This window comes from Halichoerus grypus, chromosome X (genome assembly GCF_964656455.1).
Source record: "Halichoerus grypus chromosome X, mHalGry1.hap1.1, whole genome shotgun sequence".
Taxonomy (NCBI): domain Eukaryota; kingdom Metazoa; phylum Chordata; class Mammalia; order Carnivora; family Phocidae; genus Halichoerus; species Halichoerus grypus.
In genome coordinates this window covers 31397733-31410343 of record NC_135727.1, presented here as the reverse complement: position 1 = coordinate 31410343, position 12611 = coordinate 31397733, and the positions used below count along the sequence as shown (strand labels likewise).

Here is a 12611-nt window from a genome sequence, read left to right as displayed (position 1 = left end):
TTATCTTCCAGACGAGAACCCAAAAGTCAGATATCTAATATCCATTTTCTCTTGTTTCATGCTTTTCAGACTGGGGTCATGTATCGCCAGGGATAGATGGTACCAGAAACCATAGGAGAAACTTAATGTGTTTTCCTCCACCACGGGTTCTAAAACCTGACTGCATGTTAGAATCACCTGGGGAGCTTTTAAAGAGGTCTGTGCCCAGACCACATTCATACCAACGAAACCAGAATATCTAGGGGTGGAACTTCAGCATCAGTATTTTTTTTTTTTTTAAGCTATCCAGGTGATTCCATAATGCAGCAGAATTTGAGAACCATTGCCCTAGACCAGTGTTGTCCGATAGAACTTTCTCCGATCGTGGAATTGTTCTACACTTGTGCTGCCCAATATGGTAGCCATTAGCCACATTTAGCTTTTGAGCACTTGAAATAGGGCTAGTGCAGCTGGGGATCTGAACTTTTCACTGTTGTCGATTTTCATTAAATAGCCACAGGTGCCTAGTGGCTCTCATGTTGGACAGAGTCACCCTAAGCCATGAATTTTTACTCAAAACAGTGAGGGACTATTACTTTTATAGAAACAAACAAGGATATATGGTAGAGTAGAAGGCAAAATGCACTGAATTTTGCAATTAAAATAGGATACTTAAAAGCATTGAGAGCTCAGTGCTGGATGTTTCTGGCTTTGCTGCTTCTACTGTTGCCACGTCCTCTCCGGCTGGGCCTTAAGTGACACCCCTGCGCACCTGTTTGTTCTACTCCGCTGTTGGGGACAGTCTGCTCAAAAATTTACAAAGCATCCCTGTAGTCCCGTGGTTCTCAAATACGGCTCCTACCCCAGCAGCATCATGCTGGTCATTGAACTTCACCCCAGACCTCAAAAATCAGAACCTCTGGGAGAGCGGCCCAGCCTTCTGCCCTCCGGGTGATTCCGATGCGGGATCATGTTTGAGAACCACTGCCAGGCTCGTATATGAATTTTAGATTTACTGCCAATCGCAGGTCACGCCATTATACCCGTCCTGTCTCTCTCTTCCTTTTCCCCCATCTGTTGCTGTGCTTTTCATTTTTTCTTTCTCTTTCCTTTCCTTTTACTCACTGGAGGGGATTTCAATATTTACCCCACTGGAGGTCTTTTGCCCCGTAGTAGCCGTGACCCTACTTGAAACGTGCGCAGAGATTTAGAGCCGGGCTGCCAAAACGTAATAGCCTTCTTTTGAACCGGGAAGTGTTTTTGCAAGGCCCTGAGCATGTTAGATGCGGAAATCTTGTTAGACCATCTTATTATATCTTCTGCAGTCCTCTCACTTTTAACACTTCAGGTAGTGTGGGGGTATTTTTAGGGCTAGACAGTGCAACTGCGGAAATTCACCATAGCCTGACGTGCTGCCCTTTGCGAATGTGTTTTCAGGGTTCTCTTACATATCGTTTCGAAGTGCCATGAAGAAGGCTTGGATAATTATTTAAGATCCTTCATCAAGGTTTGTGGAGGAAGCTTTCTTTGGGAGCAGTTTCTTTTCCTTGAGAATTTTGACTGACGGTTCCTTTTCCTTCGTTTGTAGTATAGCTTCCGACCTGAAAAACCGAGCGCCCCTCAGGCCCAGCTGATACACGAAACCCTGGCTACCACGATGATTGCCATATTGAAACAGTCTGCCGACTTTTTAGCAATAAACAAACTGCTAAAGGTAAGGAAACGGGACACAGCAGGGTAACAAAAGCAGCCGGAGATGTACTCGCTTGATACCCTCCCCCTTGGGTTCTGGTCTTTTCGTCATTTGCCCCCTTTCTTTACCACTCTGCTCATGTATCCTTTCCCCTCACGCTTTCCACAGAACCTTCTTCGTTCTCTTCACCCTTCCAACCCCCCCGCCCTGTTCTCAGTTGAATGTGTAATAGAAAGAATTGTGTAAAAGAAAGACCTGGGTGAGAATCCGCCACCTAGTAGTTCTGTGATCTGGAGCCTGTTATCGACCGGCTCTGGGCGTCCCAATTCCTCACTTCTAAAATATAACTAAAGCATTTAACACGTCGTTTCTGGCACATAGGCGTTCAAGTGGTGGCTCTTATTTTTGTCATGATTTTTCCTATTTCTGGTAATGGTAGAATTTCAGTTTCAGACACCTGAGGATATATCTGCTGGAGGCTTCTCTCTACCTTTCAAATAGACTTAGGCAAACACCTATGCTCCTTGGGCTGGCCCCAGTGATGTACCAAGGGCAAGGCTGGGTCCCTCACTGGGTGCAGACACTAGTAAGATTCATTGTCTGTAGAGAATTGAAAAGCAACCATAAAATAAACTAAAAGTTGGTTTGCCGTCAGCACCATATATAAGCAAATCAAAACAATGTCAGTGATAAAATGCACCTCCCCACAGAGGGGAGCATTCCCACCACGGGCTCCTTGTACCTCAGCAGCCGGCCCTGAGGTACAATATTACCTTTTTGGCCATGCAATTTAAAGGTATTTTGTGGAACTTCGATAGTGAATTGCAATCACTTTTAAAATGTTGTTACAGTTCAGAGATAAGATCCATATTGATTTGTCCAGCTTTGCTAAGCTTCGGGATTTGGATAACTATTAAAAATTGATTTTATTTATTTGTTTGTTTATTTTAGTACTCATGGGTTTTTTTTGAAATTATTGCAAAGTCTATGGCCACATACTTGTTGGAAGAGAATAAAATTAAGGTAAGTAGGCTCAAGAATAATATTTAACATAGGCAAAGAAGGCTAATCTTATTCACAGGTAGCAGTGACATGCAAATCCTCTTATACTAAAGGGCCTTTAGCCCTTCGCTTTTTCAATTTTGCCTTAAAAAAAAAAAAAGCGTTAAACGTATTGCATAAATCTGAGGTCTGTCAGTTTATGCATTTTCAAAGTCCTCAGAGACTCTTGCACATACCTTCTTTCCTATTAGTTATTTGCCATGTAAAATGCATTTTCTCTGAAGCTTTCCCCTTATCTTGTAGCTTAAACATGTCTGTGTTGAAACATTTTCTTGGTTATAGGAATTCTAGAGTTCAGATTTGTGAAGTGGAAGACAGTCACCTTGTATTTACCATTTTTATCAGACTTTTCAGAGTAGGTTTACCGAAATAGAGATGCATGGATACATGAATTCTTTGTGTGTCAGGAAAAAAAAAAAATGGAATGAAAGCCTGGGGTGTGTCTGCATCTCAGGAACATGATTCCAAAGTTGGCTTGTTGATGATTTCAGTCAGTTATATTATTCGAGGTCCAGTAGTTCCTATGATAATCTGAAGTGTACATTGAACTAGCAATGTCATTTTTAAGTTGGGAGAAAAGTTCGACTCCAGTTGAACACATTTATGTCTAGAAAGTGTTTGAAAATAAGAATGGCAATCGATTTAGACCTTTTGCGACTCTGACTTTTTGCTATGCCTATTTAATTTAAGCTTCCCAGAGGCCAGAGATTTCCAGAGACATATCATCATGTCTTACATTCGTTGCTTCTCGCAATAATTCCCCACGTGACTATTCGCTATGCCGAGATTCCCGATGAGTCCCGAAATGTCAATTATAGTTTGGCTAGCTTCCTGAAGGTGAGTTAAAGGCAGCCGGAACGTGGTAAGGAATTATTCTTCACCAATATGGTCTTTAAAGCCAAAGAAAAAAATTGCCCACTTTCTAGAGACTCGGCTAGGTCTGCATAAGAAAACTTTTTTTTTTAAGATTTTACTTATTTATTCGACAGAGAGAGTCGCACAAGCGACATGAGAGAGAGAGAGCACAAGCGACATGAGAGAGAGAGAGCACAAGCCGGGGCGGGGAGGCGGGGAGGGAAGGGCAGAGAGAGACGGAGAAGCAGGCTCCCCACTGAGCAGAGAACCAGATTTGGGGCTTGACCCTGGGATCATGACCTGAGCCGAAGGCAGACGCTTAACCGACTGAGCCACCCAGGCGCCCCTGGAGAAACTTTTGACTGAAGCACTCCATCAGTCAAACAGCCCAGTTTGGGCGCCTGAGTGGCTCAGTCGGTTAAGCGTCTGCCTTCGGCTCAGGTTGTGATCCTAGGGTCCTGGGATCGGGCCCCCCATTGGGCTTCCTGCTCAGCGGGGAGTCTGCTTCTCCCTCTCCCTCTGCCTGCTGCCCGCCCCTTGTTCTTGCTCTCAAATAAATAAATAAAATATCTTAAAAAAAAAAGAAACAGTCTGCTTTGATTTTCTTTTTAGCCCCCCACTGAAATGGCTAATTAATTAAATCAGAAGTCCCACACAGGTGACTTAGCCGGAAGGCATGTTTTGCTCATTTCACATGATGTTTTTTCAAATATATGCCTTTATTTTTTTAATTTTTTAAATTTTTATTTTATTTTATTTTATTTTATTTTAAGATTTATTTATTTATTTATTTGACAGAGAGAGAGAGAGAGAGAGCACAAGTAGGCAGAGCGGCAGGCAGAGGGAGAGGGAGAAACTCAATCCCCATGAGAAATGAGATGCAAACGGTTGGTTGATCAAATCTGGAGTTCCTTGTATTTCATAGGGATAGTGTGGGCCCTGTGGAGAACATAAAGATAAAGAGAGACTTCCTATTGTCCTATCTAGGTAAAAAGACAGGGAACTAATAAGTAAAACACAAGGTAGCGTAGAAGAAAATGTTTGACAAGGGACTTGTGGGCCAACGTGGCTCAGGAAGATGGGATTTCATCCGAACATTGAGGAATCGGTAGGATTCGGCAGATTCCTAGCCAGGCCTGGCCTGAGCACAGACCCCGAGTTGGGAATACACAGTGCATCCGGAGCAGATAATGAGCAGATGAGCTGTATCGGGCGGTAAAACAGGCGAAGTAGGTTGGGACGACATTGTGAGTGTCCTTGAATGCCAGGCTGAGGAGTTGGAAATTATATTAAAGACCATAGGGAAGTATTGAAAGTTCTTGGGAGGGAAGGTGACATGATTAGGGCTTGGACTTAGAGATGAATCTGGAAGCAGATGGATGGAGAGATGATGGGTGCACACTGATTCAGAGGCTTCCTGGAGTTGTATGCTTACCCGGTAATGAGAGCCTTAACTAGGAGGAGGCCAGCAGGCACCTCTGGACAGCGGAGAGGGCGGTCACGGGAGAGGGCTGTATTAATGGGCCAAGACGTCACAGAACACAGCAGAGCCTTCTCTTTGGGTCTGAAATGTTGCCCTAGCCAAACCCCACTTTTAGAGCTAACTGACCACTGTATGCTTCACTTTGAGCTTTTAGAGGTGACCAAAATGAGACAGAGTAGCTGAATAGATTATACGTATGTGTATGTATATGTGTTTATGTGTGTATATACATACATATGTATGCTTATAGATCTATGTGTATTTGTGTATATATATGCGCATCTGTCCATCTCTATATGAAAATTGTAGTTGGGACCCTATTCCAACAATAAATCACTTGCCCTTTATCTTCTTCTTTAAGTCACCTACAGTAAAACTCTGAATGCCATTATTCTATTGTCTGTAAAAGTGAGAATGCCATGCCCTTCATGCGGAACAAATTTGAAAACTTTAAAAAGCTGGCCTTGCCAGACTTCCAGAATTATGTCACCGTTCCTTTTGTTTGGTTTCCGTAGCGCTGCCTGACGCTAATGGATAGAGGATTTGTTTTCAATTTGATAAACGACTACATATCTGGATTCAGCCCCAAAGATCCCAAGGTAAGTTACAAGGACGTCCCCGTGGCGGCTGTCCGACATCAGAGCATGAGACCAAGGGTGATATTTTTTCTCCGGAGGACTTGGAGCTGCTGTTTTTATTTAGGTTCTTTGAGTATAGCTGTACCTCAAAGCAGGGGATATTGGATAGTGTTTGGGGAGTCCCCGAGACCACCCACATGTTCCGGGGTGCACTGGAAAGACTCACAGGACTCAGCGTATAGTTATGGCAGTCTTAGTCCCAGCTAAAGATTCATGACGGTGACACGGTGAGGATACACAGCTGGAACAGTAAGGGAAAAACACATTTAGGGGAGTCCTTGGCCGTTCTCATGCAGGCTTCCCGAGGGCCCGTCCTCCCTCCCGTGAAGGTCACACGGGGCACAGCCGTCCTCTAGCAGCGAAAATACACACGTGTGCAACAGTGCTGTGCAGGGAAGCCCATGTGAGACTTGGAGTTTTGGTTGTTTCTGGGGGGCTGGCCATGTACTGGAGACCAGTCAAAATTCCAGAGGCAGGAAAGGGAAAGAAAGCAGGTGTTCACAATAAATCACATTGTTTGTACCAACAGTCTGAGCAGGCTGGGAGAGAAGGCAGAACCTTATCATGTAGCGAGCATTTCAAAATCCAATTTCCCAAATGCCAGCCAGCAACCAACCTTGTGAGCAGGCTTGCTTTAAAAGGAGAGCCTGCTGTGTTAACTCTTTCCTGCGCGGGTCGCATCTCAAGGTGTGCTTAAAACCCTGAACACTTCTGTTTGGGAAAGGAATGGCCTGTGTTTAATTATTAAAACAGTAAATGCCGATGAAAAAGGGAGTTCATGTGTCGCTTCTTTCCATTTAGGTTCTGGCTGAATACAAGTTTGAATTTCTGCAAACAATTTGCAATCACGAACATTACATTCCTCTGAATTTGCCAATGGCATTTGCAAAACCTAAACTCCAGCGTGTTCAAGGTATGTATTTGCATTTTCCATCACTCGAAATTGTGGTTTTCTTTTGGGGGGGGCTAGCGCTAGCGTAGAGTACTGTTTTCTGGGCAAACCGTGAATTGAAAGGTAACCTCAGAATCGTTAACTGTCCGAAGATACGTTCATTAACAGTATTCCACACTTGCTTCTTAGTGTCAGTGATGGTAGTCACAGCGTGGAGAAATCAGGTGCATTATTACATTGATGACTCCTTAGCCAGAGATGTCAGATAGTCGTAAAATTGCTTTCTGTAATAGTGTTTGAACTCTTACATGAGACCGAATTAAAAAACAAAAAAACAAACCATAGAAATGCATTTCCACTGAAAGGAACCTCAAAAGAGAAGCATAAAAGCAGAGTGGAATTGTAATTTGTCGTATGTATTAAATGTATAAAATGCCTTCAGTTAACTCCATTGCTAGTTTTATTGAATGCTTTGCTGTGTAGCACTATTCTTATGTTACTATGTTTTTTATTTGTCCCTTTTCTTTTCATATATTAATTAGATTTTTTTTCATTTGCGGTGGACCGTTTGACTTCAGTAGGTAGGTTTAACTCGGTTCACTCTAAAGTAGTTCACTGTCTTTAAAAACAATTGATTTGATGAATGGCTAAGATGGACGGGGGGAGGGGCTTTGTTTGCTTTTCAAATCGTCCCTAGCCACAGTGAGGCTTTAGGCTAATGGACTCAGCAAACCAAGGAGTATTGGTTTTATTATTTGTTTCCTTTTAAAATCAGCTTACACATTGATTGTTAGAGGAATCCGCTTGAAAATAAGTTCCTGCTCAATGCAGCGTGGGGAGCGGAGGGTGTATCTGTTCTTTAAGTGTGTGTCCTCTCGCCCAGGCTTGCCTCCCTCCTCTCTGACCCTGTCTAATGACTGTTTGGCCGCAGTTTTGAAGGTTTGGAGGAAAGTACCCGATTGGATGTATTCAAATCACTGAAGTAAAAAACCAAAAAACCAAAAAAACCAAAAAAAAACTTAACTGCCATTGCAGAATCTATCCGGATAGAGCCACCTGGGTTAGTCATGACTGGCCCTCGTGTGCGGAAAGTGCTCGGGATTCACAAAAGAGGATGAGCCAGGGCAAGAAGAAAATTGGCTGCCTTGGTCTCCAAGGGAGTAGCTGTTGAGCGGTGGGGTGTGTGTGTGTATGTGTGTGTGTGTGTATGTGTGTGTGTGTGTGTGTGTGTGTGTGTGTGTGTGTTAGTGGGGTGTTAGTCACTGAATTGGAGCCAGTGAAAGTGAAGAAAAAGTATTTAGAAAACCAAGCACCCGTGCTCAACCACTTCCGTATTCGATTCTGAGCATGTATAGCTCAGATGCTTTCCTGTCAGAGAAAGGAAGGGGTCGACAGATATTCAGGATTTTAGGATTAAATCTGACTACTCACAGCATTTATTATGTCCTAACTGAATACATAGCATTATATGAACTGCTGAAGAGCCACCCCTCCCCCCCAAAAAAATAGAAAACGTATCCTTTAGCTTTACAGCTTAATTAAATACAAGGGTAGAAGAGAGGAAATAAAGATTGTGAAGATCTACGGTAGAAATGACTAAACTTGATCACAGTCCCTTGGGAGTAGTTATGGGGCAGGCCCCAACCAGGATATTAGCAGCTGGGATTTAAAATGGACTGAGGTCTAAAAGGGAGTGAAAGACATAGTTTGAAGTGAAGTGGTGATTTTCTGAAGTCAAAGATCTGTACTTGCCTGCTGATGAACTGGGAGTGAGATGAGGCTGTTTTTCTTACTGTTCCTGTATGGCGTTGTATTCCAGCCGGTATGTGACATTTACTAGAACAGTCCATAGTTAATACCATTAGAATGATTCAGTTGTCTTTTTCTTCCTTTTCCTACTTTACAAGTGTAAACAGATAAGTAATTCAAGTATTGTTGTATAGAATCCATCCAATTTGTAGTTGTCACGAAATCTCTTCGGATACAAAGACATGTGTTAAGATATTGCCAAATAGAGTATTCTTTCATTCTGGGTTCAATCTTAAGACTCCTAAGAATTGAAAAGAATCTAGGAAAAAGGAATCTAGGGACTATCTTACCGACTGAAATGATCATTAAGGCTATCCTACAGCCCTAATTGTGAGTGTGCCTGTCTTGTAAAAATTTTGCATGCTCATTCTACATGACAAAAGAAGAATTGTTCACATTCGTTAAGAATAAAATTATAGCTCTTGCTAGCATGATCACATATCACTAAATAATAAATATGGTATTTTAATGTCAAGGTAATTTTTGATTACTTTTATAAATGGGTTTTCCATTTCATTGTACTGCAGATTCAAATCTTGAATACAGTTTATCAGATGAATATTGCAAGCATCACTTCTTGGTTGGTTTACTTCTGAGGGAAACCTCCATTGCTCTTCAAGACAATTATGAGATCAGATATACAGCTATCTCTGTCATAAAGAATCTTTTGATAAAACATGCATTTGACACTAGATACCAACACAAGGTAAGGATGCCCATCTAATCAGTATCACAGTAGTAAATTTCTGTTAAGATTTTACATTAAAGATGATGTGTTCAGTAAGGCACATAATATGAGCATTGATGAACTTTTATAAATAAGATTTGTTTCAGTATCAAATGATTGGGTTTTAAAAATACTGTTCAGTTAACTATTGAAGAAAAACACTGGTTTCTCAAATCGTGTAAAGAACGATATAACTACCTCATGAGTTGTTACATAAGCTAATTTGACTTCAAGAAAAATCATATATGGTTGTAGCCATGTGGACTCTTTCAAGTATATTTCTTAGTATACATCCTCAAATATATATCCCTAAATCAGTTATATTATTGATTAAGTGATTAATAGTAAGACATGTTAACTGGGTCAAATATGAAATACGTAATACAAAGATTTTCTTCTTATTGAAAAAATGTAGGTGTGGCTATAAACCTTATAGACATTGCACAGTGTCTGTGTGTGAGGACCATAGCTATAGTTGTTGTTTGCTGCACCTTTAACATATATATTCAGATCTTATTAACATTAAACCCTATGGGCTTAAAAAAGGAGTTTGCAAACTCTGTGGATTTAGAATAACCTAACTTACGTACCTAGAATCAAATGCCTCAAGGTGACATCATATTATTTCATAATTAATAATTTGTCCTTTGGTTTTTACATTCAAATACAAACCAAAATTAGGATATCATTTATTATTGTCATCACTTTGGAAAGCTGACTTGGAGACAGAGCTTATTCTAACAGAAGATGCCTGCCAGCTACATCTAGTTATAGTTCTTTAATTCCAAAGTTTTTTTTTTTTACTTACACATTTTGCTGGTTTTCTTCATGTGATTCTGTCCTAAAGTAGATTTAAACTCAGCGTTAAGATGTTATTTGTTACTCACCGCAGTTTGCATTGGTTTCTGTCACATTATAACTATAGTAACATATTCCCATTGCTCCATATGTATGTGCTATTTTCTTTTGTTGTGAATGTCGATATTGACGTAATGCAAGGTAACCAGTATAATACATCTAAATGAAAAGATATCTCAAAGGTCAGCCATTCCACCCAAGCTTTGTCAAACCGTTAAAACTGCCAGTTACCACTGAGTTCTGGCGAATTGCTGCTTATGTCTAGTAGTGCAGAAAAGGATCTTAGGCAACATGGAGGAAAATGTCTCTAGCTGTGATTTCAAAGGATTCATGGGAAAAGCACAAAATGAACTTCCCCTCCCCAAAGCAGGAAACTGTGTTATTTACCTCTGCCTCTTCAGATGAAAGTGCAGGAAAATGGGATTTCGCTAGTGTCTTATCTAGAGGTGGAATTTTAAATATTTTCTATCACATATTTGGACATTATTCCCTTTTTAAAATTCTGAGATGTTACAGTATACACACACACACACGTAACTCTTGTTATCTGTAAAAGTTCAACACTACGCCTACTTGAGTATTTGAGGTTTGGGAGCGTGGGAAAGATTGAAATGCCAAGCTCATTACCCCTTCAGTGACTTCTAAATCCCTTTTCTCTTTGTTCAAAAGCTTTAAACAGCTGTTACATGAGTATGGGATTCTTTCTGATAGAACTTTGCTTCATGGGCCTGGTTAACCAAAGCTTTAATTCCTTTCTCTGCTGGGTCCAAAGAATTCACAGGTGGACTGAGTAAGGGGTCATTTGTCAAATACATTCAAGTAAAACATGTTCACCATTAATGGTGACGCCAAGGTAAGGATAGAGATGGATGCTTTAGGCTCCCATAATTTTTTTTTAACTTTTTTTTTTAAAGATTTTATTTATTTATTTGACAGAGAGAGACGCAGCGAGAGAGGGAACACAAGCAGGGGGAGTGGGAGAGGGAGAAGCAGGCTTCCCGCTGAGCAGGGAGCCCGATGCGGGGCTCGATCCTAGGACCCTGGGATCATGACCCGAGCTGAAGGCAGCCTACTCAACCGACTGAGCCACCCAGGTGCCCCTAGGCTCCCGTAATTTTTTTTTTAAATTTTTTATTGTTATGTTAATCCCCATACATTACATCATTAGTTTTAGATATAGTGTTCCATGATTCATTGTTTGTGCATAACACCCAGTGCTCCATGCAGAACGTGCCCTCCTCAATACCCATCACCAGGCTAACCCATCCCCCCACCCCCCTCCCCTCTAGAACCCTCAGTTTGTTTTTCAGAGTCCATCGTCTCTCATGGTTCTTCTCCCCCTCCGATTTCCCCCCCTTCATTCTTCCCCTCCTGCTACATTCTTCTTCTTTTTTTCTTTCTTAACATATATTGCATTATTTGTTTCAGAGGTACAGATCTGAGATTCAACAGTCTTGCACAATTCACAGCGCTTACCAGAACACATACCCTCCCCAGTGTCCATCACCCAGTCACCCCGTCCCTCCCACCCCACCCCCCACTCCAGCAACCCTCAGTTTGTTTCCTGAGATTAAGAATTCCTCATATCAGTGAGGTCATATGATACATGTCTTTCTCTGTTTGACTTATTTCACTCAGCATAATACCCTCCAGTTCTAGGCTCCCGTAATTTTTATTGGCTCCCCCCGAAGTGACCCCAAATAAATATACAGTCAAGGAAGAAAATGCTTCCTATGGAAAGTCTGCTTTTGAGATACCCTAGTCACACCCCCTCAACCATGTTGCTACTCTTAGGCCCCTCGTCTAATGAAATTATCAAGATGTCACTGGTCCCTATTATGTGCTACTCAGAAACTGCTTTGGGAGATCTCCTAACTTGTTATAATGACTATGAGACCTCTTCTCGACTCAGAACAAAAATGTCCAGCGGCTGCTCTTTGCCCTGAGGTCTGTATCTGTTCCCGTACCCGCTGCAAGTGATGTTAATACCTAAGAGAACTGCAGTTTCGACTTGGACTGTGGACCAATTTTTTTCCCTTCTCCCCCCCTTTCCCCCACTCCCCACCTCCCCACTGGTTTGTTTCTTTTTTTTTTTTTTAGTAATCCATGTACATGGTTAAAAAATGTCTCTCTCCCATTTGTTATCCCCATGTCCCAATTCATCTCTCCAGCAGTAGCTACTATTATCAGTTTCCTATACATACTTCTACTTTGTCCATGCACAAGCCTATATATATATATATATATATATATGTATGTATATACACACACACACGTATGTGGGAACCGTTATGCATTTTTCTTTTTTTTTTTACCTAACAGTACATCCTGAAGATTAGATCTACCACATTAAAAAAAAACCCTGCATATTATTCCATCATATTGATATACCTCATTTTATTTTATTTATTTATTTTTTAAGTAGGCTCCACACCCAATGTAGGGCTTGAACTCACAACCCTGAGATCAAGAGTTGCCCGCTGACCCAGCCAGGCGCCCCTGGATTATGCCTTATTTTAAACTGTCTTCTAGTAATAGATTCTTAGGTTGTTTTCTGTCTTTTGTGCAGGCAAAGCTTAATATATTTTACACTGTATGTTTTCCTGTGTTCCTGT

The 12611-nt window shown here is 41.4% G+C and overlaps 1 protein-coding gene across 6 annotated transcripts in view; it reads left to right on the top strand.

Moving 5' to 3' along the window:
- Window positions 1-12611, top strand: part of DOCK11 (dedicator of cytokinesis 11) — a 185620-nt gene that overhangs the window by 105942 nt on the left and 67067 nt on the right. For 4 of the 6 annotated variants that reach the window (XM_078064087.1, XM_078064091.1, XM_078064092.1 and 1 more), the window contains exons 25-32: window positions 1417-1486; window positions 1568-1693; window positions 2624-2695; window positions 3425-3571; window positions 5588-5671; window positions 6512-6623; window positions 7145-7183; window positions 8939-9117. In XM_078064087.1, coding sequence (XP_077920213.1) covers window positions 1417-1486; window positions 1568-1693; window positions 2624-2695; window positions 3425-3571; window positions 5588-5671; window positions 6512-6623; window positions 7145-7183; window positions 8939-9117 — 829 coding nt within the window. The remainder of the gene's footprint in view (window positions 1-1416; window positions 1487-1567; window positions 1694-2623; window positions 2696-3424; window positions 3572-5587; window positions 5672-6511; window positions 6624-7144; window positions 7184-8938; window positions 9118-12611) is intronic. The other 2 variants (XM_078064090.1, XM_078064089.1) reach the window with 2 other exon arrangements.